The sequence below is a fragment of the Misgurnus anguillicaudatus genome, chromosome 17 (genome assembly GCF_027580225.2).
Source record: "Misgurnus anguillicaudatus chromosome 17, ASM2758022v2, whole genome shotgun sequence".
NCBI lineage: Eukaryota > Metazoa > Chordata > Actinopteri > Cypriniformes > Cobitidae > Misgurnus > Misgurnus anguillicaudatus.
This window is the reverse complement of record NC_073353.2, coordinates 10,107,637-10,133,097: the sequence shown is the minus strand read 5'-3', so window position 1 is coordinate 10,133,097 and position 25,461 is coordinate 10,107,637. Positions and strand designations below refer to the sequence as shown.

Sequence of the window (25,461 nt, the reverse complement as noted above, 5' to 3'; positions counted from 1 at the left end):
GCTGTTCCGTTATTTCCCGTTTTGATTAATATCTGAATGAATATGTTAATGTATATATGAATCAGAATGTATTTTTGTTTCCCCACCCTTGTTTTTCCAACAGAACCTGAGTGTCTATGCTGCTTTGTGAGACTTTTACCTCTAAATTATTGACATGGACAAGTACAAATCCAAAAAACTAAGGAGGAGGGCTGTTAAAAGAGTGAATTGTTTTATTGAATCACTTGAAGGGGTTCAGAATAGTGAGGAGTTGGACTTGGATCAGGTAGATGTTGCATCAGATCCTGAGGACCTATTAGATCAGTTAGATGTTACATCAGATCCTGAAGAGCTAAGTGTTGACTCGTCGTCATCAGAGACACTTTTTGATGATGAGCAACCTGATGATATGATTACAGAGAGTGATGATTTGGTTGCTTCACTGGCTGGCTGGGCTGTTAATTTCGGAGTTTCACTGGTTGCTTTATCTGCGCTTTTGAGCATACTTAGGGTGCATCTCCCTTTCCTTCCTAAAGATGGTAGAACTCTGCTTAGAACTAAAACATCATATGTGACACACATGATAGCTGGAGGAGATTTCTATTACTTTGGTGTGCTGAAAACACTAATGACCAAATTAAAAAATCTGTTGTCTAAAGCTCCTGACCACCATTGCTTTAGACTGCAGTTAAATTTTGATGGCATTCCTCTTTTTAAGAGCAATTCTGTACAGCTCTGGCCAATACTTGGCATGATTCAAGACTTCAAAGTAAAAAGACCATTTGTAATAGGCCTGTTTTGCGGTAGCTCTAAACCTAAATCTTTGGATGAATATATGAAAGATCTTGTGAATGAATTAAAAACACTAGCCCATGGGTTTGAGATTGAAGGCAAAAGATTCTTTTTACAAGTTAGTTCTGTTGTATGTGATGCGCCTGCAAGGGCTTTTGTCAAAGCCATCAAAAGTCACAATGGCCACTCTGCCTGTGGTAAATGTACTCAGACTGGCCTGTATCTGAATCACAGAATGACCTTTCCAGAAACAAACGCCCCGCTTAGAACAGACCTCTCTTTCCGACAGATGTTAGATGAAGACCATCATCTTGCAAAATCCCCTTTAGTAGAAACAAATGTTGACATGGTTGGTGGTTTTCCGCATGACTACATGCATCTTGTTTGTCTTGGGGTGATGCGGAAACTTTTAGATCTTTGGCTCAGTTCAGGACCACTTCGTGTTCGTGTATCTTCCCGGCCAAGTCAGATAATTTCAGACTCTCTTGTAGGGTTGAGATCTTACATACCCTTTGACTTTGCTCGTAAACCAAGGCCACTAACATATAGACTGAGGTGGAAAGCTACAGAACTTAGGCAGTTTTTGTTATACACTGGTCCAGTGGTCCTTCGTGATGTCCTGCCCTCACCAGTTTACAGTCACTTTATGCTTTTGTCAGTTGCTGTTTATATTCTTCTCAGTCCGAAATTTTGTTTTCTGTTCAACGACTTTGCTCATAGATGTCTAGTGTCTTTTGTTGAACATTTTAGTGTGTTATATGGTCAGGAATTTTTGTGTTACAATGTGCATGGATAAGTGCATCTCGCTGAGGACGTAAAGCAACATGGTAATTTGGATGGATTTTCTGCCTTTCCATTTGAAAATTACTTGGGATGTCTTAAAAAGCTTGTCAGAAGACCTTGCAATCCTTTGGCTCAAGTCATTCGGAGGCTATCAGAAATAGATGCCCACAGGTGTACAGGAGAGGAGGAGAACTTTAAAAGAAGCCTCAGACTGGAACACAATAATGGCCCAGTTCCTTTGCTATTTTCCAAAGCCGTTAATCAGTTTCGAGAGGCCATTCTTGGTGATTTGATCATTAAAACAACAGATGGAGACAACTGTGTGAAAATTCAGAATAGTATTGCTGTTATTGTCAACATTATTTTGAATGGAGGAAAAATGTTTCTTGTATACAGGGAGTATAGACAAAGAAGTTCATTTTTTGATTATCCAATGAGTTCATGTGACTTGGGAATTTATTTTGTGAGGGGACTCTCTGAAGATTTGCTCGTCTCAGAGTTCAATGACACTGTTGAGAAGTATGTTAGGTTACCTCTGCAAGATGGTTTTGTTGTTGTACCATTACTGCATACGGCACAAGTTCATGAAAAGGAAGATTAAACAGAATATGTGGTCACACAAACCATCGAGCCGTTGGTAAGTATTTTTTCAAATGTTCTTTCTATTTATTTTTACAGTACCGTTTCATCCAAGTCTCCAATCAATAATTCCTGTTATTCCAAGATAAAACGAGTTTGGAGGATCAAAAGAAGCTTTTAAGGAGAACAAAGTAAGTTAAAACTGCAAATGTTTTACTCTCAGGCCTTTTTTGCATGATTAAAGAGGACTTAGTTTGAAAACTTCCTAATAGTTCATTGAAAAAAGCAAAGTATCTCATAATTTACACACACATACCATCCTAGGTGTATTTGACTTAAAATTTTGTGAATAAAAAATCCTAACCCTCATTAATAAACTCCAATATCCATTTAATTTAACATTATAAGCTAGGAAGAGCAGGAAATTTAGTATTACATTTAGCATTTACATTACATTATGTAGTAGCTACTTTTATCTAAAGTGACTTAAAGGTAAAGACTTGGCGTTTAATAATTGTGAAAAACAAACCATGCTCCTCAAATACATGTAATACTGCCGTATAGTGTTAATACATTGATTTTATACATTGAAAATATACATGTAAACACAGTACCGTTCAACAGTTAAGGGACACTTTATATTTCTTCAAAGTAGCTATTACTGTTGTTCTCATATCGTTCTCATATCGTTCAGTGTCTTGAGGTTTCACCCTGAGATGCTTTTTAAACAGTAGTTCACATCTATATTAAGTCAGTAACTAAAGCCCGGTATACACTGTGCGATTTTAAATAGTCTTTTAGGATTGTTGCTTGCCACACTGCGTGATCAAGATCGTAGTTAAGTCAATGTCACACTGTATGATCTCAGTTTCCATCTATGTCAGACTGTATGAGTTTAAAGACTTTTAAAAATTGGATGCACGCAAACAAACGTGTCCGCAGTTTTACGTCATTGATCGATGACGGCTGGGCGAACACACACACACTAAAGCGAAGGCTAGCAAACTGAAACAACATCTACCGTTCATTATAATCATAATAAATCATAAATAAATTGAAAAAAAAAAAACGGAAAAACGAAGGAGACAAGTACCTGGCATTTGTATTTCCAGCGCGATTTCTCTCCAGGCTGCTTCATTTTTTTATCCTATCATGGTACAGTGGTGATGACACATTGTACAAACACTCTTTATCTTTCCATAACTCTACAAGTTTCTCCTTTTGCTATACAGTCTACCTAGCTCTTTTTGACATTTGTCTGCGTTGATTTGTTGTTGTCCCCGCACTAATTGCTTGTAATGAATCTTGTTTTATACATGTTCTTTAGGAATGTTTCATATCGTTTCATTTTTGGAAACCAATGAGGTGGAAGTTGTGCCTACTGGCTGGGTAGATGGTGACCAGTGTGTTTGGCCAACCCTAAAAGGAGATAGCCTGACAAAAGCAGTGAAAATGAACATGAAACCAAAAAAAGACTGGAAAAAATATAAAGTTAAGCTTCTCTACACAACAGGTAGTTTTTTAATATCTAACAGTAATATGTAATGTCTGTATATAAGTCTTAGTTTATCGTGTGTTTTTAGACAACTATGAAGATGCCAGAAGAAAACTTCCTGATGCAGAAATGTTTACAGACATTCAGTCTGATGCAGAAGGTGATGGAAAAAAACAAAGAAGAGTTATGTAAGTATGCTTCCAACACTTTTATTTCAGGAATTTACCAAATACAATATTCAAAGGTTTAGGGTTACTTGACCAAATTTTTTGTAAACTTATTTTGTTCTGAGGATGTATGCTTGAATAGTTTAAATAGACTTTGTAGACAAATCGTGCCAACATATTCTATTACAAAGATTTTAAAAAAAAGAATGTTTTTGAATGAAATGACTAAGTGTGTTTTCACACTGACACTGTTTAGGTCGGCTTAAATAAGCTTTCGGTCCAAGTACGGTTCGTTTGGGTCAGTGTGAACACAACAGCCGCATTCTGTTGCGGACTAAACGGCCGCTACTAGACCGCTCTAAACAGTTGGTCTTGAAGCAGCTGTCGTCGAACTCTGGTGCTGTCTATCTGTGTTGTGAACGCTGCTTGACCTCAGGCCAAATCGAAATACAGGAAGTTCTCCACATGTTTGAGCCACTGGGCTTCCGTCGTGACGTGAGCCGGGTGTTATATTGTGGATAAACAATAAACAAGGAAATCTTGGTTCGTTACAGAGATTCGCTGTCTCCTGGAGGTTTGAGCTAATGATTTCATAAATGCACAGCTGTCCTCCACACACAAAAATAGTGCCATTTACAGGATTTTTAGCAAACGGCTCTGTGAGAAGGGCTTTAATAGAACAGTTGCGAAATTTCACAAAGGCGTGCTACTTTTATCTCTTTATCTTGCTAGCTTCGCTCTTCGTGTCAGGCTGGTTGTCATGTCATGGTGGTCATGGGGCTAGAGCAGTCAGAGACCAATGACAGCGCTGATAGTTGTCACATGGTGTACAGTGCAGCGTTTCTAGTACGTTAAAAACAACAAATGTGAACACGAACCGCACCAACTCAAAAATTACACACTGAACCAACATGTGTGAAAACACCTGAGGCCGATCTTACAATTTAGTTTTTTTTTTTAATCCTGGGAGATTGACATCTGATTACAGCGCACACAAAGAGAATCGTGACAGATTTTCTTCTTTCAAATCTTAAATGTCAAGATACGGCGGCCATGCCGCTAGCTTCTAGCAATTAGCATAGTGTCCACAAGCAGTATACCTCCCCCACCGGGTCTAAATTTCTGTAATTCGCGAAAATAATGCGTTTGAAAATGTTTTATAAATGGGAATATGTAAGCATTGTCCAGACCAAAACGAGTGTATTGTTGAGACTGCTACATCACAATTTACTCTCGAATCATTGTGTCATAAGTTTCTTCTCCTGGAGTTTACTTATTAGTGATACTTTTTGCTTGATTTGTCTGTTGGCAATACATAAAACGTTCACAATAATAATAATAATAATATATAATAATATACAGTATATGGTCTGTACTGCTCGCGCAATACCATTGCGCGTGCGCACATGATGTTAGTAGTGGGGCGTGGCCAATGGAGCAGCAGCTCATACATATGTAATGACCATCTCAAAACGGTACAATCTGAGGCTACAAAAGATGGCTATTTCAAGCAAACAACTTCTGAAACATGTTTTATGGAACTCATACACCTATTTAACTTGTGGAAAAGCAGGCATAATATGGGCATTTTTAAAAACATCTCGGGTTAAAGGAGATTAGTCCTTTAGTCGAAAAAAAATCCAGATAATTATGTCATCCAAAATGTTGATGTCTTTCATTGTTCAGTTGAGAAGAAATAATGTTTTTAGAGGAAAATATTTTAAGATTTTTTCTAATTTTAATAGACTTCATTAGAACCCAACACTTTACAGCAGGGTTGTCCAATCCTGCTCTTGGAGGGCGGTGTCTCTGCAGTTTTATTCCAACCCTTATCAAACACACCTGATCCAGCTAATCAAGGTCTTACTAGGCAGACTAAATACTTTGAGGCAGGTGTGTTAAGGGAAGTTTTAGCTAAACTCTGCAGGACACAGGGCCTCCAGGACCGACTTTGGACACCCCTGCTTTACAGTTTCAATGCAGTTTAAAATTTGCAGTTTCAAAGGACTCTAAACGGTCCCAATCGAGGCATAAGGGTCTTATCTAGTAAAAATTTTAAATTTTTGGCCAGAAAAATTTAAATATGCACATTTTAACCACAACTTCTCATCTTCCACCAGCCGTGTGACACGCCAGTGCAACCTCACGTAATATGTCATTACATCAAGAGGTCACGGATGACATATCAGTGTTTCCGCTATATACATTCAACCGTGGCGGCCCGCCACTCCTAAAACATCCCCGCCACGCCTGCGGTTGTGGATAGAAGGGATACAGCAAACGAAATCTCGTTGGATGAGCACTGTTTTATCCTAATCCTTTAACCAAACCCAACTCTAAACACAAAATTTCACACGATTGTAGGATGTATTTGTATCTAATTTAGCCAGAACCGCTGTTTTCATCCTAATAATCCTACCTCCAAATCTAATCCTTAACTTTTCGGCATTTGCTGTATCCCTTCTAGACAAAACCCACAGCGGCAGCTCGCAAAAAAGCTACCGAAATGTCCGCTCTGCGAGACTGGCTGTCTAGAAATAAATTCCTTTCTGGATTTGCGTTGTTTACTCATTTATAAATAAATCTCCTAAAATATCATAATTTCCTCCATGGTTTAGTTTCATGCACAAATAGATTTAAATCAACAGAGGATTATTAAGCTACGTCTCTGTTTTGAGAAATAATAATAAAATAAATAAGCCTATACCAGGCATGAAAATCCCTCACCTTTCGGCGAAATTCGCCGTTTTGAATTCAAAAAAGGTGACCCACGTGATTCATGCAGATTCGATGAGAAAACATTTTTGGGGTGGAGGGGGGGGTATGCGCGCGTTGTTTGAAGACGCGCCCTTCGCCGTCATCCAAACATGTATCCCAGACATTAGATTTGTTTGAGTTCATGCTGAGCTGCAAAAACCGACAGGCAGGCAGGTGACATCAAAGTATCACGAGAGTGAATCGAGAAGCCATAAGGAAGTCTGCTTTCAAACGGCTCTCGCGCTACTGTGATGTCATCCGCATTTCTGTGTTCTTCGTCATACAAGCTTGTTGAAGATGCGTAGAGCGACTGCCTTCGGCACGTAAAGTCAACACAAAACGCTGTAAAACTATCATTGTGGAATTCTAATGCGTCAATCAATTAAAACAACACATCTACATAGACTGACACTGCAAAGTGACCTAAAAGATTTTTGTTGGAAGGGATTGGAACGAATTATGGACGTACTCCTCGCTTGTAAGTCACATACATTGGTCTACTAGTCCAGTGATTCCCAACCGGGGGTACGCGTACCCCAGGGGGTACGTGAAGAGTTTCCAGGGGGTACACGAAAAGATATACATTTTGCTTTGATCTCATTTACTTTTAATAAAAATGTATTTCGTTTGTCCAGTCATTGACCTACGATTGATTTTTGTGAGGAAAGCATTGTAAAAAGGACAACTTTGTAATTGTAATCTTATCATTAATGTAATTAGCCGTCAAGAGTAAATGCGCTGCATGATCCAAAACGCAATAGCGATGTCCAACTCAAGAACGATCTGACTATTTTTAATGAACCTGAATAGTTTCTAAAGACACAAAGTTTATTAACTATATTTAATGTTTAAATAATGTTATAATATTCATTCCCGCTGCCGTTGCATTTTCAACGTATTTGAACATATTTTGTCCCGTATTATGTCTTTTGTATTTATAGAGAATAACTTAACACATTTTGTTTCTCTTTATATTTGAACAGAATAATTTAACTTATTTGCAAACTTTAATTATCAGTAACTTAAATTGAGATTTTAGTAAATTTAGGGCATTTACTAAAAAGGACGTGAGAGCTCAATTCCAAATAAGCGCCAGAGTTGAAAATTTGCGTGTGATTTACTACAAAGGCGCAAATAAAATACACAGGCACAATAATGACATAAGCACATTTCTCTAATGATCACTGCAATCTACTAGCAGCGCAAACTAGTACAGGGTCGCAAATAAGAGACCTCGGCAGGACATAGCAATGAAAATGCGGACTGCGGAGTATGAAATTCCAGCTAAGTAAAAGTACACTATGAACCGGAGGACGAAAGATGAAGGGTAAAATAAGTTTTGAAATACCTGATTTTACTTCTCCTCGTGACTTCTCCTCCTCTCTTCTTCAGCAAATTAAACATAGCATGGCTTGGCAAACTATATATTTATTTTAAAGTATGTTCCTCTGGCAAAAATAACACCTTTTCAGAGCTAAATATCTATTGCGTGTCTTTAGTAAGTTCAGTCATTATTTAACGCCAAAATTATGGTTTGCGCAAGCTGTTAGTAAATCTGGCCCTTAAAGGGGTCAAGTAAGTTATTTTTTTTAATTTGTAAAATAAGTCTTTGGCGTTCCCAGAGTCCATATGTGAAGTTTTATCTCAAAACACACTACAGATAATTAATTATAGCATGTCAAAATTGCCATTTTGTAGGCCTGAGCAAAATGTGCTGTTTTTGGGTGTGTCTTTTAAAATGCAAATGAGCTGATAAAATGCAAACACTGATCGCAATGGTAGTGGTTTGTTGAAATAAACATGCTTCATCAGTCAGTGCTTGTCACTTTAATATTTAAAATTAATTAATTAATTAAAATTACTAATTATTTGTCTTTAAAACACAACTTTGGTTTAGTTTCGATGAAGGGGTACTTGAGCCTTACTGATAGGGCTGTGGGGGTACTTAGGGCTAAAAAGGTTGGGAAGCACTGTACTAGTCCACGGCTGTAAGTACTTAAATGTAAATATGATGAAACTGCAAAATATTGCATGAAATGCTGTAATAAGAACATACTGTTACTAATACAGTTAATAAGAAAGTTTACAGTTTACAGTAACATTTAAGCGATTTTAGACTCACGTTATTTGAGCGACAAAGATGCTAAAGTGAACCGTTTTCAGTGCCCATATGCGCACAAACTCAAAAATCACGCAAAGCAAACGCATATTTTTTGGGCTTGACAGGAGATATACGCACAAACTTTATTGTAATACCACAGTCTCTGAAAGTATTCTCATTAAAACATTGATCATGTGTCAGTGTAAAGATCGCTTCTCCGTTGTTAAAGGGACAGTTCGTCTCATAAGAAATGCTTATGTTTGAGTCATAATGTTAATCAAACTACAAAAGACAAAAGGAAAATCACTTTTATAGCTTTAAAAAGATTAATTATATTTAATTTATAGTATGAAAACAGTGTTATGTTAATTTGATACTGTTTTTCTACCTAATCAATAATGTTAGATCTTACTTTATTTGTAACTTTGTTCTTTTCTATTTTATATGCTTGTAATGTCTTGATTTGTTCTTATTTTATTTTCCCACATGATTTTTTTGCTTATCTGAAAATTATTCAACCCATGACTCAAAAATCATAATGTAATTCATTTAACCAGTACTATATTGTAAAATTAATTCATTTTAAATAAGATGTAGGCCTTCAGGTCCACCCTATTGCAAAACCAACTTAAAATTGTATGGCCTTGTGACTGATGGTCTGATTATGGCAAAATAAAATTATTGCAGATGTAAAATAGTAAGGGAATTCTACTTGTTACAGCTTTCCACCTTTATCAACCCATTTAATTAAATATGGTTTCTGTTACTAGTCAAATGTTTACATTTTAAATCTAAATTGTCCGTCAGAATTAAATAATTGAAATAATGGTCATGTATGTTATGGTGGGAATTTTGTTTCTGCGCACGCTGAGGGATGTTGAGTTCCTTCCTTCTTTTTTGTCCTTGGCCAATCACATGCCTGAAGAATAAATAAGTTAAGTTACAGCATGTTCCCTAATGAGCCCATAATATTTATTCTGGGGGGGTCCTCCCACCTCGCGGCCCCATCAGAGGCCACATCGCCCCTCGAACGCCCTTCTCACCTTTTTTACCCCTGACCCGTTTTCATGCCTGCTATACGAAATATGTTGCACTTAAATAATTATTAAATTGACAAAACGAATAAAAAAGTATTTGAGTTTCTGTTCTTTTTTTGTGACGCGCTCTAAAACCAAAGCAGCAGAAAGCACGTCATGTTTTTAATGATTATAAATAAGCACAAGGTTTTCTCCTTATTGTGAGTTTACACAAATAAAAATACATCATTTGAAGTTTCGAATGTTGTTTTACTTTTATCTTTATGACTATAAATTTAGGGTAATTTAAGCTGCAAGGTCATCACGCATATGATGTTCACCGGCGCATATCTACACCAACACAGCGCAGGGCTGCGAGAAAAGACATTATTAAACTTTTGATTTGACATATTAGGAGTTTTTTGGACATTCATTTGGAATCACTGTACTCATATTATCAACTTATCTGGCCATTAGTTATTCAGAATATAGGCTATAAGCGCAGCGCGCTGCTGACCGCTCAGCTGTCAATCAATCTTCTGTGCTTTAGATCGACACTCACAAAGTTTCACATTAAATGATATGATATTTGTCCAAAAACAAAAGGCTAAATACTGAATACTACTTATATGCGACTGCAAGACATTAATAGTCGAATCTGTTTGTAAGAAAACCTACATTATTCTCGTGGAAGAGAAGAACGTTGGTAATAGAAACTTGAGGCAGACGGTGAGACTGTTTTATCTGTTTTCAGACGAAACAGCAGGGTCGGGGTACCCGCTGGGTGAACCGCATAATATTTGATCTGACGGGTGTAATAGGCTATTCGCGTGTCATTTGTGTTGTAGATGCAGGTCGGGACTCAAGAGTAAAATGCGGGTCTAACATCCAAGACCAAAATTCGACTCGTTTTTAAATGTCCCGTGCTTATTTGTGTGTTTAAGATCTGTCTGAAGACCGGTAAAGGTTTATATTTAACTGCGCGATTTGCGGTGTGACCGGCTCGGGGTCACAGTTTTTATGTCAAATGGTACGGGTGTGAAATAAAATTGCTGCTGATGTCGGATAACTGATCAGTTGTTCTGTCAATCACAGCGGTACGGATTATAAAACAGGACTGCATGACTTTGCAACAGCTCTGTACGCTAAACACGAGGACGAACTTGCAATGCACACTACATTAAAACTATGAAATATCCGAACTACGTACCTAGCTATGTAACGTTTTTTTAAGAAAATACAGTTTAGATCAAACATAGAAAAGCAATATGCTATAAATATAAGGAAAAGTAAATGACACCGTGAAAATTATAAAAAAAAATACATGTTAGTTTACTGTAGCCTATGTTCTACATAAAAAAATTACATTTATAATCATCATGGGCGCCCCCTGCCGCCACAGCTGAAAAAAATCCTAGCGGAAACACTGCATATACAAAATTACCGTCCCAGTGTTTACAAGTGTGGAGAAGAGGACCGTTCCGACGTTATTGTATGCGGAATGATACTAATTAATGTCTTTGTGTCAGTTTATTGTTTAAAATGGTCCGCAAATGTGCGTATCATATATGTAACACGTGACGTTTTGACTTGATGACGTATTACGTGAGGTCGCCGGTGGAAGATGAGAAGTTTTGCATTTTTTTTTCTGGTCAAAAATTACAATCTTTTCGCTAGACAAAAACTTTTTTAAACTTACTTTCTTCTCTACTGAACAAAGAAAGACACCAGCTTTTGGATGACAGGGGGGTAAATTATCTGGATTTTTTTAAGAAAATGAACTAATCCTTTAAGATTTTAAGAAGCTGCTTGATAAAATGAAGAAAGAATGTGCAAATTATAGATAAGGGTGAAACAATGAAAAAATATAATTGTTTTAATTCATTTTTTGTTGCAGAAGTTAAATGTGTGTTATGTTTATAGCTTTGACTTTACTAATTTTCTAACCTGTGCAAAAAAATGAATAAGTGAAGAAATGGAAAAACTTTTGAAAGGTGTTGATCTCTTTCAATAAACTTCATTTTTTAATTTTAGGAAAAGCTTAAGGCTTCGAGACTTTAAACTTTTGAGTAATAGTGACAGTGATGAAGATGATCGGCAGAATTTGACAGTCCTGGAACCACCACCTCCTATACAGCCACCCACATTTCAAATGACTCAGTTGATTTCAAGCCCCTCTACACCACAACATCAGCCATCTGTCTACCAGCCACCAGTAAGTGACAAACCATATTTTTACAAATCATATAGTCGTCACACCATTGAATGACCATCCATCTTTTTACCAGTCAGCCAGTTGGTCATCAAAGAGTCAACAGTCATCTCTTTACCAGCCAGACAGTCAGCCATCAGCTAGTCAACAGCAGTCTCTTTTTCAGCCAGCCAGTCAGCCATTAACGGATCAACAGCCAACTCTTTACCAGCCAGTCAGTCGTCCATCAACGAGTCCACAGCAGTCTCTTTACCAGCCAGCCAGTCATCCATCACTAAGTCCACAGCAGTCTCTTTACCAGCCAGCCAGTCAGCCATCACTGAGTCCACAGCAGTCTCTTTACCAGCCAGCCAGTCAGCCATCACTGAGTCCACAGCAGTCTTTTTACCAGCCAGCCAGTCAGCCATCAACAAGTCCACAGCAGTCTTTTTACCAGCCAACCAGTCAGCCATCAAGAAGTGGACAGCACACTCTGTTCCAGCCAGCCAGTCAGCCATCACCGAGTCCACAGCAGTCTCTGTACCAGCCAGCCAGTCAGCAATCAATGAGCCCACAGCAGTCTTTTTATCAGCCAGCAATTCAGCCATCAAAGAATCGACAGAAGTCTCTGTACCAGCAAGCCAGTCAGCCATCAAGTCGACAGACACCTTTCTCTCACTCAGCTAGTCGGACGTTAAGGCAACATCTAACTTTTCATCAGCCAGCTATTCAGGCTTCACCATCTCAACAGCCATTTCTCTATCAGCCAACTAGTCAGCCTAGTTCAGAAAGCCATCAGACAAGCCATGCCCAAAGTCAGTCACCAACAGAAATGGATCCAGTAGGCCCAGAATCTGTCCTAAGAGCAATCCAACCACTTCAAAGTATGTTATGCAGTTGTACGACTTGAAAGTAAACTGATTTAATATGTAAGGAATATTTGACGACAGGCCATTGAATTATAAGAAAATAATGCACACCCAAGGTGCAGTTACACCGCAGGTGTTCATTATTTTCAAATAATTCAAAGGACCAGAGTCAAATATTCCTCTTATACCACGGTTACCACAAACATTGCTCTGGTGCCTATTTTTAAGACAATTGACAAGTTAGATGTGCGGTTATCAGAAATGAATGCATACGCACGGAACATTTCTCAGACAATCAGAATACAGCATTCAACAGACCCGTGGTATAAGGTTTCCAGATAGCATGCAACCATTCAAACAATGTTCAAAACCGTTGATTTGTCAATGTTAAACAATTCAATCAATATCACGTTTGCACCCTCCATTAATATTGAAAAAAAAATGAAATTTCAACAGATCAACATTATTGTGAACAGTGTTTGCTTTAGTTGGGTCATTGACTCTTGACATTAACTAAGCTAATTTTTAATTTTCTTTTTTTTAGTGTTTGTATGTGTATAAGCAGAAACACATGTGCATTGGTCAAGAAAGATGTGTTTCAAAGTCAAGTTGAAACTGATTGCTTTTTGTGAAGATATCAAGATGATATAAAATTAAGCTGCTTTACATGATTATGTTGATCCATTTTTGACAATTATAATTGTTTTGGTTTGTAAATCCACTGTGACAAGACAAACAGAAAAAATGCTGACACATTTAGACATCATTACTCATCCTACAAATCTCAACAATGGTGACAATCATCAAACAAATTCAGATAAAACGATCAAATGCAATGCATGCTAGGAGTCATAAACTACACTAGTCAACATTTGAAGTGGATCAAAACCTTTTGTAAAAGTTATTTTAATACCAATACCCCAAAAACAACTTTGATGAACCTTTTTGATCCACTTCAAATGTTGACTAGTATAGTTTAGTGCTACGATGATACCCAGCATGCATTGCAGCATGAAGCTTTCTTTTGTTGATCGTCACCATTGATGAGATTCATTGACCGATTCATGATGTCAGAGATAGATTCAGTAATTTAACCTTCTAAGCGTTTTTATAATTCTCAAAATAACAGACCTCACCCTGCTTCCAACTAGTACTGCAAATCCATTTCTTACACATCTTTAACCTTATTTCATTAATATTATTTAGGTATAACTACAAGAATTAAACTACTTGATAACATTAGATCTTTGTTTTCTTTGCAATAGCAGACGAATTTTAAAACACTGCTTCAGCAGCCAAAGAAAACTTACCATTCAAACACAAGAGTCATGGGCCCAACTAAAGCCAACACTGATCACGATAATGGTGATTTGTTGAAATTGTTATGTTTTTTCAATATTAATTGAGGGTGCAAACGTGATATTGATTCAATGGTATTGATATTGACAAATCAATGATTTTTAACATTGTTTCAATGGTTGCATGCTATCTGGGTTGATTATTGTGCAATATCAGTGGTTGCTAAGAATAAAAATTTTTTTCGACCTATGACAATCAGAAAGATATTTATTATATCTATACTGTTCTGGAGAGTATATCATATTTCAGTTCTACACACTGACTTTAATGATTTCTGTCATTTAATGTTAATTTCTTGCAGTTATGCTAAAGGAGATTTTGACCAAACAAGAAATGGTTCTTGACCAACAAAAAACAATTCTTAGAATTCTGCATTCAACAAATCGCCCAAATTCTGATGTCCATGATGGGGCCACGTTCAAAAATCATCTTCCAGTAAAAGATACAGAGTCTCTCCAGTGCCTAGAGGCAGAGCTGAAGACAAACACCAATATTAAATCAGAATTGGTAAGAATTCTTTATTTTATATAAAATTTGTATGGATGCTATAACTTCATAATTAAAGCAAAAGTGAAGAATTATGCATTAATTTGAATAAAAGCATATTTGTTTGTCATATTACTAGAAAAACAAACAAATAGAGACTTCTGTCTTTCTATTTTTTTGGTAATTTGGCATATCAGGGTAATAGTTGTGTAGTACAGTGCTTCCCAATCCTGGTCCTTGCGTACCCCCTTCCAGAAAGTTTTATGGTGCGTTTACACCATCCGCGTTTCAGGCATCAAAATCGTGTCTACTGCGCCTAGTTTGCCGCTTGAACAGTTTGAATGCATTTGCGTGTGTAGAGCGAAGTAGGCGCGTGGAAAAAGCAAGCATTTGACATCCGTCAGAGGCAAAATCCGCTTCTTTTGGGAGGGGCAAGTGCTATGTGCTTGTCTGTTTGCAAGATGACTGATGTTGATTGTGCATTTATTGAGAGAGTTACCGGTTTGTATTTGGTAACCTTACTATAGGGTGAAAATAAACAGCGCGGGTCGATAAACGTCACGTGACTCAAAAGTGAAATGTGTATTACAACTTACCAGGTTGCCCGAAGTCCTCACTGACACTCTTCCAAGCGTGGTCCCTTTATTCCTTTCTCTATAGAAATAAGAAATTGTGTCGTATAGCTCCGGGTGACTGTTCACTGACAATATCAAGTGTTCCTTCAGGTTGAATGAGTGACTCCGGGCGGGGCTGCTTCCACAGAAGCAAGCAGGCTCCTGATTTAACGCGGCACGAAATTCCGCCAAAGTTCAACTTCTTTTCAACTCGCGCGTCAGCCGCAAATTCTCATGAACCACAACATGCACAAAAAGCACCATTCATGCGTACAATGCTCAATTCGCGCGAGCTAGACGCGCGAATGAGGCGGAAATGCGTCTTCCACGCCGCCAGACCTCCAGACGCGCGTCTTCACATTGACTTAACATTGAAATCACTTCACGCCTCTACCGCGGTTGGTGTAAACGCAGCATAAGATGTTATCTTTTTTTAAAACACCTGATTAATCTAATCAGCCTCTTTCCAGAATGGTTAGCATGTCTCCCTAACAAGCTGATGAGTTAGATCAGGTGTTTTAAAGGACAAGATTGGTATTTTACACTTAAAGCCCTGTTTTCCGATTGTTTATGATGAAACGGAACGGTTTTGACTTTGACGAATGCATTACATTTTTTACAAAGACGTGAAACTCATCGAGTGTTCAGGGGTGTTCACTGATATGCTCACACAGAAATCGCTGCAAAATACGCATTCCAACAGGATTTATTGTAGTTTTTGTCCAACTCCATTGACTTGTATTAGATGTGCTGTGAGGTACGGTATTATTCCGCGGCGGGAACGTTGTTTGTATTCTTGCAATTGGCAAAGGTAGATTATCGCCACCAACTGGGCTGGAGTGTCTATTATTTAAGCTCTAAGCGGAAGAATGTACGGGTGTGAGGCGTTTGGAAAAATAGGTCCACAAGTTTACAATGAAGGGTTAAACACCTGTTGGAACGCATCTTTTGCAGCGATTTTTGTGTGAGCATATCAGTGAACACCCCTGACCACTCGATGAGTTTCACGTCTTTGTAAAAAATGTAATGCACACCCCGGTGAGTTTCACGTCTTTGTAAACAAAAGTTTAATGCATTTTAGGAAGGATTGTTCCAGTGCACCATTAAACCCATTGTAAAGGTGGGAGGTGAAACAACAAACACCCGAAAGTTCTCGGGCCAGCATCATATGTCCAAATTTCAGTCAAAACCGTTCTATTTCATCATAAACAATCTGAAAACAGGGCTTTAAGTGTAAAATGCAGAACTTGTCCTTTAAATAAGACGACATCTAAAATATTCTGGGAGGGGGTACACAAGGACCAGGAGTGGGAAACACTGGTGTAGTATACCACTTTTAATCACGGATGTAAAGTTTCTGTGTAAATATGGATTTCTGTAGTTTCTGACCTCAGTGGGATGACTTTAAATCACATAAATTCAATGAGCTTTATTTTTGTGACTGTAACATGTATTCCTGACGTTAGGTTTGTTTGACTTAATGCAGTGTCGCAAAAACCGACAGACGGGTGATTTCAAAGTACCACGAGAGTGATTCAAGAAATCATAAGGAGTCTGCTTTCATATTGCTCTCGCGCTACTTTAATATCATCCACCTTGTTTGCGTTGTTCATCATTCACATGCATGTTGAGGATCCGCAGAGCAACTACATTCGAGATGTAAAGTCGTCAGTTGAGTATAAGACAAAACGATGTAAAACCTTATCACTGTGGAATTCTGAGGCGTCAATGATGTCAATTAAAACATGTATACATAGACTGACAATGCAAAGTGATCTGAAAGAATTTTATTGGAATGGTTTGTAACAAATGATGGACACACACTCGTAGAATGGATGTGTTAAAAACAACACAATCAGTGTTAGTTAAGGGACAACATACTATAGGGGGTCGCACACCGGACGTGCAGCTCAGTGCCGCGTCGCGTCTAGGACAACTCAGATAGCGTCTAAAACAACTCAGACCGCAAAATGCAAAATATTATACCTAAACCTAAAATAAATAGGGCAACTAACCAACAGCACTACTTTGTATAACTTAATGTTTTGTTTAATTAAAATGTTACATTTTAGAACTGTTTTTTTGTCATACATTTTCTTTGGGGGGGCCGCGAAGGAATGCACCGTACACAAGGGGGGCCGCATGCGGAAAAATTTGAGAACCACTGCCTTAATCAATACGATTGAGGACGATCTGATGCAAATTTGGATCGTATTGAAGGGGGTGGTGTAGTCTGATCTGTATTCCGATCATTAGGATAAAAGTATGCATGTAAACACGTTAATCGTAGTATTTTCTAAATCTGATGCATAAATACCTTGTGCACATGCGCAGAAGAATTGTTCTCCAAGTTCACGTGTTATATTTACCTCTTATCACATTCTCATCACAGAAACACGCAATAGCAAGGCAATAGCATCACGTGCATTATTAAGGTAACGTTAATGGGGTCACGCGCTGCACTAAATTCTGCAACCTTTATGTATACTTTTAAAACATTAGGCTACTTAAAGTAATAAAATAGTGTTGTGCCTTTTGAAAAGTGTGTTTTCATTACCTATATCTGAAAACTTCTAATACAACTTTATTCAACTCCGTTTTGACTTTTATTCATAGATAAAGTGTGAACTCAACGAGAGATGCTGTCCGCACCGTAGCGTTGCCAAGTCCTCTGCTTTTTTTCGAGTTTAGATTTGGGCTACTGTTTAAACTGTTTCCACCAGTTGTTTTTCTGCTGGTTAAAGAGAAAAGAATGTCGTTAATTAGTTATTGGTATTTGGGCTGCGAGTAGTCATTGGGATGCTTTTGAACGTCCATTCGGATGGTTTCGATACGCGAATCTGGCAAACCTGGCTGTGCGCTTGCGCCAACGTTTGGTTCGGATTCTATAGAACAGGAGTGGGGAACCCTGGGTCCTGGAGGGCCACTGTCCTGCAGATTTAGTTCCAACCCTAATCAAACACACCTGAATTTTATTTCCAAGTGATCGTGAAGACTTTAATTAGATTTTCAGGTGTGTTTAATTAGGGTTGGAACAAAACTCTGCAGGACAATGGCCCTCCGTGGTTCCCCACCCCTGGTATAGAATGTACATGTAAACAAACATTTTAATCAGATTGCAATGTTTTGGGCACATGTAAACTCTCAATTCAAGTCATCATAACCTTCAATCGTATTACATACAGTCGGATTGACAATTTTGTGCATGTAAACACAGCCAAGAGAGACTTGGCCAAAATGGCAGCATAATTTCTGAGCTGCATGTCCGGTGTGCGACCCCCTTCATTCAGAACCCCTAATCACACCAAAAGTGCTTTAGATGGTTGGAAACGCAAGGCGCGACGCACTGCTTTTTTAAAATAGAGCAGTGCGGCCCGGCTTTTTATATTGCTAAGCAACCACCGAGTCAGCTGTCTTGTCAATCAAATATTGAAGCGTGAGCGCTCTTTTGCTGTTAACTGTCATATTAGCAGAAACTTTAAAAAGAGGGCGCTTGCTCTGACCTTGTTTGAGGGTGAGAGGTGCACAAACACGCAGGAGACGGTAAGCGAGTGGAGTCTGGTTCTTCAAAGCAACTGTAAACTTGCCTCACCACAACGTAAGGCCCGCCTCTCCCCTCATTAGATTGGACAATGGAAAGACGCGAATGATATCGGGTGCTTCTCCGCTCTCAGCACTCCTTCAAAAGCATGTGCTGCGGCTGGCAAACGCTCCCTGCCCATAGAATATCATTCATAAAAGGTGCCTGCAACTGCCATAAACGCTTTTGGTGTGATCAGCCCCTTAAAGGATAATTCCGGTATTTAACACTTTGAGTCTCATTTTTGTTTTGTTTTGGATGAACTACAGCAGGGGTGGGCATCGAGGGCCACAGTCCTGCAGAGTGTAGCTTCAACCTTAATCGAACACACCTGAATGTCATTTCCAAACAGTCCTGAAGACTTCAATTAGATTTTTCAGCTGTGTTTGATTAGGGTTGGAGATAAACTCTGCAGGGCTGTGTCCCTCAGGACCAGGAATTGCCCACCCCTGAACTACAGTGATTGGCACTGAAATTTTGACACTGGGTCAAGTCTTGACTTTTTGACTTGTTTAGAAGCGTCTCTTGAATGCTTCGGAATGTAGGTAAAGGGCCATGCACAAACATGTCATTAAAACAACACCTAACGTTTATTTTCAAAACTGTGCTACTCACCGAGTGGTTCGTGGTGTTCATTGATGGATAAAAACATATATATCATCAATGAACACCACAAACCACTCGGTGAGTAGCACAGTTTTGAAAATGAACGTTAAGTGTTGTTTTAATGACATGTTTGTGCATGGCTCTTGACTTCCATTCTGAAGAGTTGCTTCTAAATGAGTCAAAAAGTCAAGACACGACCCATTGTCAAAATTTTTGTGTCCATAACTGTAGTTCATACAAAACAAACCAGAAATGAGACTCAAAGTGTTAAATACCGGAATTATCCTTTAAGGGGCTGTTTACACTTGGTATTAAGATGTGTTTTCGTCGAACGGATCACAAGTGGACGAGAGAAACACATCACTTTTACACTTAATTTAAATTTGTTTCTTTTGTCCACTTTTGACCGCTTTTGTCCTGATTACTGAGGGGATGGTCTGTGGAGAATGTGGGCTAGTCGTCAGCATTCGTTTAAATGTGAGCAGGAGAAATTACGAGTTTAGGTGGACACAAACTAATATTATGTCAGAGTCTGCTGTTTGTGTTGTAAGTAAACATGCTGCACAGTGTTTTGTACATGTATATGTAAGAGCTTTCTCTGAGATTTATGCACAGTTAATGAAATAAGGTTGCACAACTTTCACACGCTCACAGAATGAAACTAATGAAAAAAGTCGGTTTAGTTTTATCAATGAAAGCCTGAAGATAGCGCTGTAGAGTAGACTATGTGTTTTGCGCTAGAAGTCAGAAAAGATATAAAACATTGTGCTCAATACCTCAGATTAGATGCATAGGTGGAGAGTAGGTGGTCTTTTGTGACTGCTCGAACACATTTAACAACATGCACAAAAGCAATCCGATCAAATGGGTTTTCGACTACTTCCGAATGTGGTCGAAAGTGGACAAGGTCAAAACGTTTTGAACTCCATTTACACTAGGGATGTCACAATTCTAATATTGAACCGTTTGGTTCGACCCTCATGGTCCAATACGCGCATGTGAATTGCGGTTGCTTTTTTCACTTGCTTTTTTGTCGCTAGCTGCTTTAACTCTGATTGCAGTGCTGGTGTCAGATTTAATGTGTTTACAGTGCGCAGATGTGTGTTCATGTTTCACGTTGAAAACACAAAAAAACAAAAATTTTTACACAATTTTTAATTATCACTATACTGCTGTTTTCAGTGTCCTAAAAACAGGCTGATGTCTTCTTTGTTCTATGAAGTCCCTCCTTCGTTTGAGCTTAGCTGGCTACTGACGTATTCCTGTGAGCGGAGTTTAGTCAAACACTCTTGCTTTGATGTCATTCAACCGGGAAGTAGAGTACTGTAGTCCAAACCAGCCATTCGCTGTAGGCTTTGAAAGGGGAATTTTATTTAAAAAAATCACCTGGCAGTGAACTTTGAGCTTTATCATTTTACAGGTATTAATTATGCTCTAACAGCAACATTACACACTAACTAAAGTTTGAAAAATGGGATCAGGAAAAACGTTACCTTTAAAATGATCTTTAAAAAGTTTTACTGGAACTATGTACATCCATAGTTAAGTAATCTATAAAATCATGCAAACTTGCAGTGTGTTATTTACCACCCAAGGTGTTGAAGCGGAGTTTCGCTACACTGCGGTTGTGCATTTTCAAATAATTCAAAGATCCGGAGTCAATTATTCCGCTTATGCCACAGTTACTACAGACATTGCGGGTGGCAGTGGCTCAGTGGTTCAAGTGGGTTGTCTACAAACCGGAAGGTTGGTGGTTCAATCCCTGGCTCCACCGGACCAAGTGTCGAGGTGTCCTTGAGCAAGTCACCTAACCCCAGCTGCTCCCGACGCGCTGGATGGCGCCTTGCATGGCTGACACCGCCGTCGGTGTATGAATGTGGGAGTGAATGGGTGAATGTGAGGCAACTTGTAAAGCGCTTTGGATGGCCATAGGTCTGTTAAAAGCGCTATATAAATGCAGTCCATTTACCATTGCTAATACATGCTGTAGTGGTTATTTTAAGACATTTGACAGGTTAAGTGTGCGTTTATATCGAAAAATAATGCATACTCGTGGAACATGTCTCAATCAATCAGAATAAAGAATTCGACAGCCCCAAGGTATAAAAAATTATAATGTAGTTATCATTTGTGATATATTGAATTCCAATCAAGCCCCACTTCAATGCAAAACAGAAATTATTTTACTGTAATTTGTAGTAACTCGGGTGTTATTCACCATTTTTGAGGTTTGGGAGCAACCAGGCCTAGATTTGAATTGTGGGTGGGCTAAATTTATGACTTAAATTTCAATATTACACATGTAGACTGGTCTGAACACTTGGGTGTATGCCATTGTTATATGACTTAAAAAACAGCATTTTTGTGTGGGGGGAGGTAAAATGCACTCGATATAGGAATACATAATAAACACCAATCCACAATGTTTTTTTCCTTCTTAGATTAACTACCTGGGTCTGATTGGTGGTGTTGATGTAAGAGACACCGTATGGAGAGTGTTAAAAGCCACTTTCTCAACCACTGTGGCACGTGGCATGAATTGGAGAGGAGTAAATGGCAAGGTCTGTTTCCAGCGCCTGGTCCTGAAAGAAGTTGTCATTGGTGAGAATAAATTTTTATTTGTATACAGGAGCACTTCACGCACCATTTCATAATTCGCCTTTATAATTCGATATAATTTTGACTGAAAAAAATAGAACAAAGAGGATTGTGACAATATATCATTATATCTCCTTCAGTTTGTTAAATTTAATTAATATTGTATTAATCCCACTTATATTATCAAAGGAAATAACTTACCCATCCACTCACTCAACATTCGGTGAACAGGCTCAATGGCAGCTGTCACAGGAGGCAATTGATGATTTTTGGAGACAGAAAGACTATATATCATCTCGAAATCACCAAAATGAAATTAACTATGCATGGGAGGGTTATATTAATAATTTTATTGTTGAGAAAGTCGATGAAAAGCTTCAGCTCCACACAAAAATTTACAGGTGATAGTGTAACATGCTATCAACATGCTATTACAAATAACATTTTTATCTCGGTTATTTACAGATACGTTAATGAAGCTTAGTGACATGATGTACAACGCAGCTAGAAGCTAACATTAACATTTTCTAATATTAGCCTAACGTAACGTTAGAGATGTTAACCCTTGTGTTGTTGGGGCCATTTTTTGCCATTTTTGTTATTTTTTAGTGGTAATTTGGCCACAACTTTCTCTGTTTCAGCAAATTAAATGATTTTTGGTGACGCATCTTATATTTACACACATTTTAAGAAAATGTTTAAAAAATTTTCACAAACTTAAAAATATACCGTGGGCAAATTTACTACCCTTACGTGTTGTTAAAGGCCAAAAATGGGCACTAAAATAAACTGCTGTAAAATGTATCGGATTTTTTTTTTCTTCAATTTTTTTTGTATAAATCTGTTAATCAACCTCAGTACTGATCAAAGCTACCAAATGTTTACAAAAATTCCATGATTTTACCATATTTTCCGGACTATAAGTCGCTCCGGAGTATAAGTCGTATCAGTCAAAAAATGCACCATGAAGAGGAAAAAAACACATTAGTTGAACTGGAATATAAGTCACATTTTTATAGAAAATTATTATTCTTTTGGGGGACATTTTGTTTAAGTCTTTCTCCATTGTCTTTAAGTTAATATTTCAGTTAAGTTTTTTTGAGGGGTAGGCTACAGAAGCAACATAAAGTGCCCTCTCATGGCTGTAGACAGCAATGTTTTCCTTTGGTTCATGTTAGTCAGTATGAATTAATTTTGACATAAGTCGCACCTGACAATAAGTCATAGGACCAACCAAACTATGAAAAAAGGTGCGACTTATAATCCGGAAAATACGGTAACTCTTTCATTGCCAAGTTTATAAGTGATGTCGCTGATTGGGGGGGGGGGGGGCACACAACACAACATTTTCAATATAAAAAGAAATTGTGGACTGGATTTTCGTTTACCTTTTTCACTGTCTTGGGCATGTCAAAGATTGGTAAAAACATTGCCTTTGATGCATTTTTAGTTTTTGTGCAGCATCAGATTTTTTTCTCCTTCATTTATTGTTTGTGGCCATTTCCCCCCCATTGACTTCCATTATAACAACATTTTTTGATTGCAGAGCCATGACACCTTATTACCATGCATTTTTGATTCTTTGTGGTTTTACCTTTTGCAAAGAGGTAACATTTGTCATTTTTACTGTTGATCACCATGTGGCACCATTAACCCTTTAGTAGGCCTGTGCAAAAAAACAGAGCTTAAATTCTGGCTTGTACAATGTACAAGGTTAATGGTGCCACATGATGTTCAACAGTAAAAATTAAAAAAAAATTACCTCTTAGCAAAAGGAAAGGCCACAAAGAATGCATGATAATAAGGTGTCATGACTCTGCAATCAAAAAACATTGTTATAATGGAAGTCATTGGGGCAAGAATGGGCACAAACCATAAATGAGGGAGAAAAAACTAAAATCTGGCTTTGATGCATTTTTAGTTTTTGTGCAGCATCAATGTTTTTACTAATCTTTGGCATGCCCAAGAATGTGAAAAAGGTGAGAAAAATCCAGTCCACAATCACTTATCAGTTCACAATCACTTTTTATATTGAAAATCAGTGATTTTTTTTCTTTTTTTAATTCTTAAATCAGTTGCATCACTTATGAGATTGGCAATTAAAGGGTTAAAATAAGGAATTTTTTGGATACATTTGGTAGTTTTGATCAGTACTGAGGTTGATTAACAGATTTATGCAAAAAAAATTAAAAAAATATTAATCTGATACATTCTTACAGACGTTTAAATTAGTGGCCATTTTTGGCCACTAACAACACGAAAGGGTAGTGAATTGGAACAAGGCACAAGGGTTAAAGATAACGTTCAAATACATTGTTGACTTAGCTTGTAAAAGATGTAAACATCCTTGTTTAATTTATCCACGTTTAGTTGATGTTGTGGTTTACCGCATAACTTAATCCTGAGCAAACACTTATTTTGGTTGAGATGTGGCTTGGGAAAGGGTAAATAATACGGGTAAAAAATACACAACGTCGCCCAGCATCTTGGGATACCTAGAGTCGGAGTTGCATGTGCCCCATGCACATCATTTTGACTATTTAAAACTTAAAATGACAAGAAAAAACATAAAAATGAATGAAAACCAACTGCAATGCATTTCAATGGACGTGAAAACAGAATGTCTGAGTGTATTGGGTTAGCTAGCGCACTGTGATTGTCTCATCGCGTTTGAGGGTGTGGTTTAGCCATAGGTCAAGTATGATTCTGTCATAGTTATGCAGCTTTTGTTTCCAGGTTAAATTGCAGCTAACATTGTCTAAATTCCTCTTCACTGCAGGTGCAGTCAGGCAGAATCCACAAACACGGGCGTCTACCCAAAAGGAGATCGAACTAACAATTATAAAATGGCTCCATCTGGCTGGAGACCGTGATGGTGGGAGGAGGGAGCGAATGAAACGCCCCTTGGCCACTCAAGTACAAGTACAAGAATAATCGTCTGTCGTGATTTCGGTCTTACCGGTTGGCTGTGTGTTTGTTTTCCTTTGTTGTCGTGTATGTTTGTCATAAGCATGGTTATTGTGCTAATTGTCCGGTTCCAATAAAAACAAAACAAAATTTTTTTCTGTAATATAAATTACAGATAACATGATATACAAGTTCATTGTATGATGATAATAAAAAATTATTTGTAACATATTTGTAGTTGTTTGGTTTATTGGGGAAACAGATGGCTTTTACATAAGAATAATATTATAATAATGATATTTATTTTGTGTGTAATACCATTTGATTTGTTTTAAAAAGTATATTTGAAATAAATTAGGTGTGGTATAAATATGGTTAAATTCTGGCAGAATTCTGTCTTTTGGTCTGTCAGCCACATTTGGGCCACATAAAGACCGTCAGTTTTTTACTGAAGTCAGCCATACAATAATTACATACAAGGACCACATGTTGGCCACATAATTGTTTATTATATGGCTCACTGCTGGTAAAAGTATGATTGAGATTTGGTTCTTATGTGAATAAAAAGAAGTGGGCCAGATA

General features: G+C 37.9%; 1 protein-coding gene across 1 annotated transcript; it reads left to right on the top strand.

Annotated features, from left to right (window-relative positions):
• Positions 1-25,461, top strand: LOC129445848 (uncharacterized). Its single transcript, XM_073854968.1, has 9 exons — positions 1-2,191; positions 2,279-2,324; positions 3,461-3,646; positions 3,717-3,816; positions 11,704-11,884; positions 11,958-12,744; positions 14,390-14,595; positions 21,816-21,975; positions 24,752-25,461. Exons 3-9 carry the CDS (start codon positions 3,463-3,465, stop codon positions 24,904-24,906), a joined length of 1,773 nt encoding a protein of 590 aa, XP_073711069.1. The 5' UTR covers positions 1-2,191; positions 2,279-2,324; positions 3,461-3,462; the 3' UTR covers positions 24,907-25,461.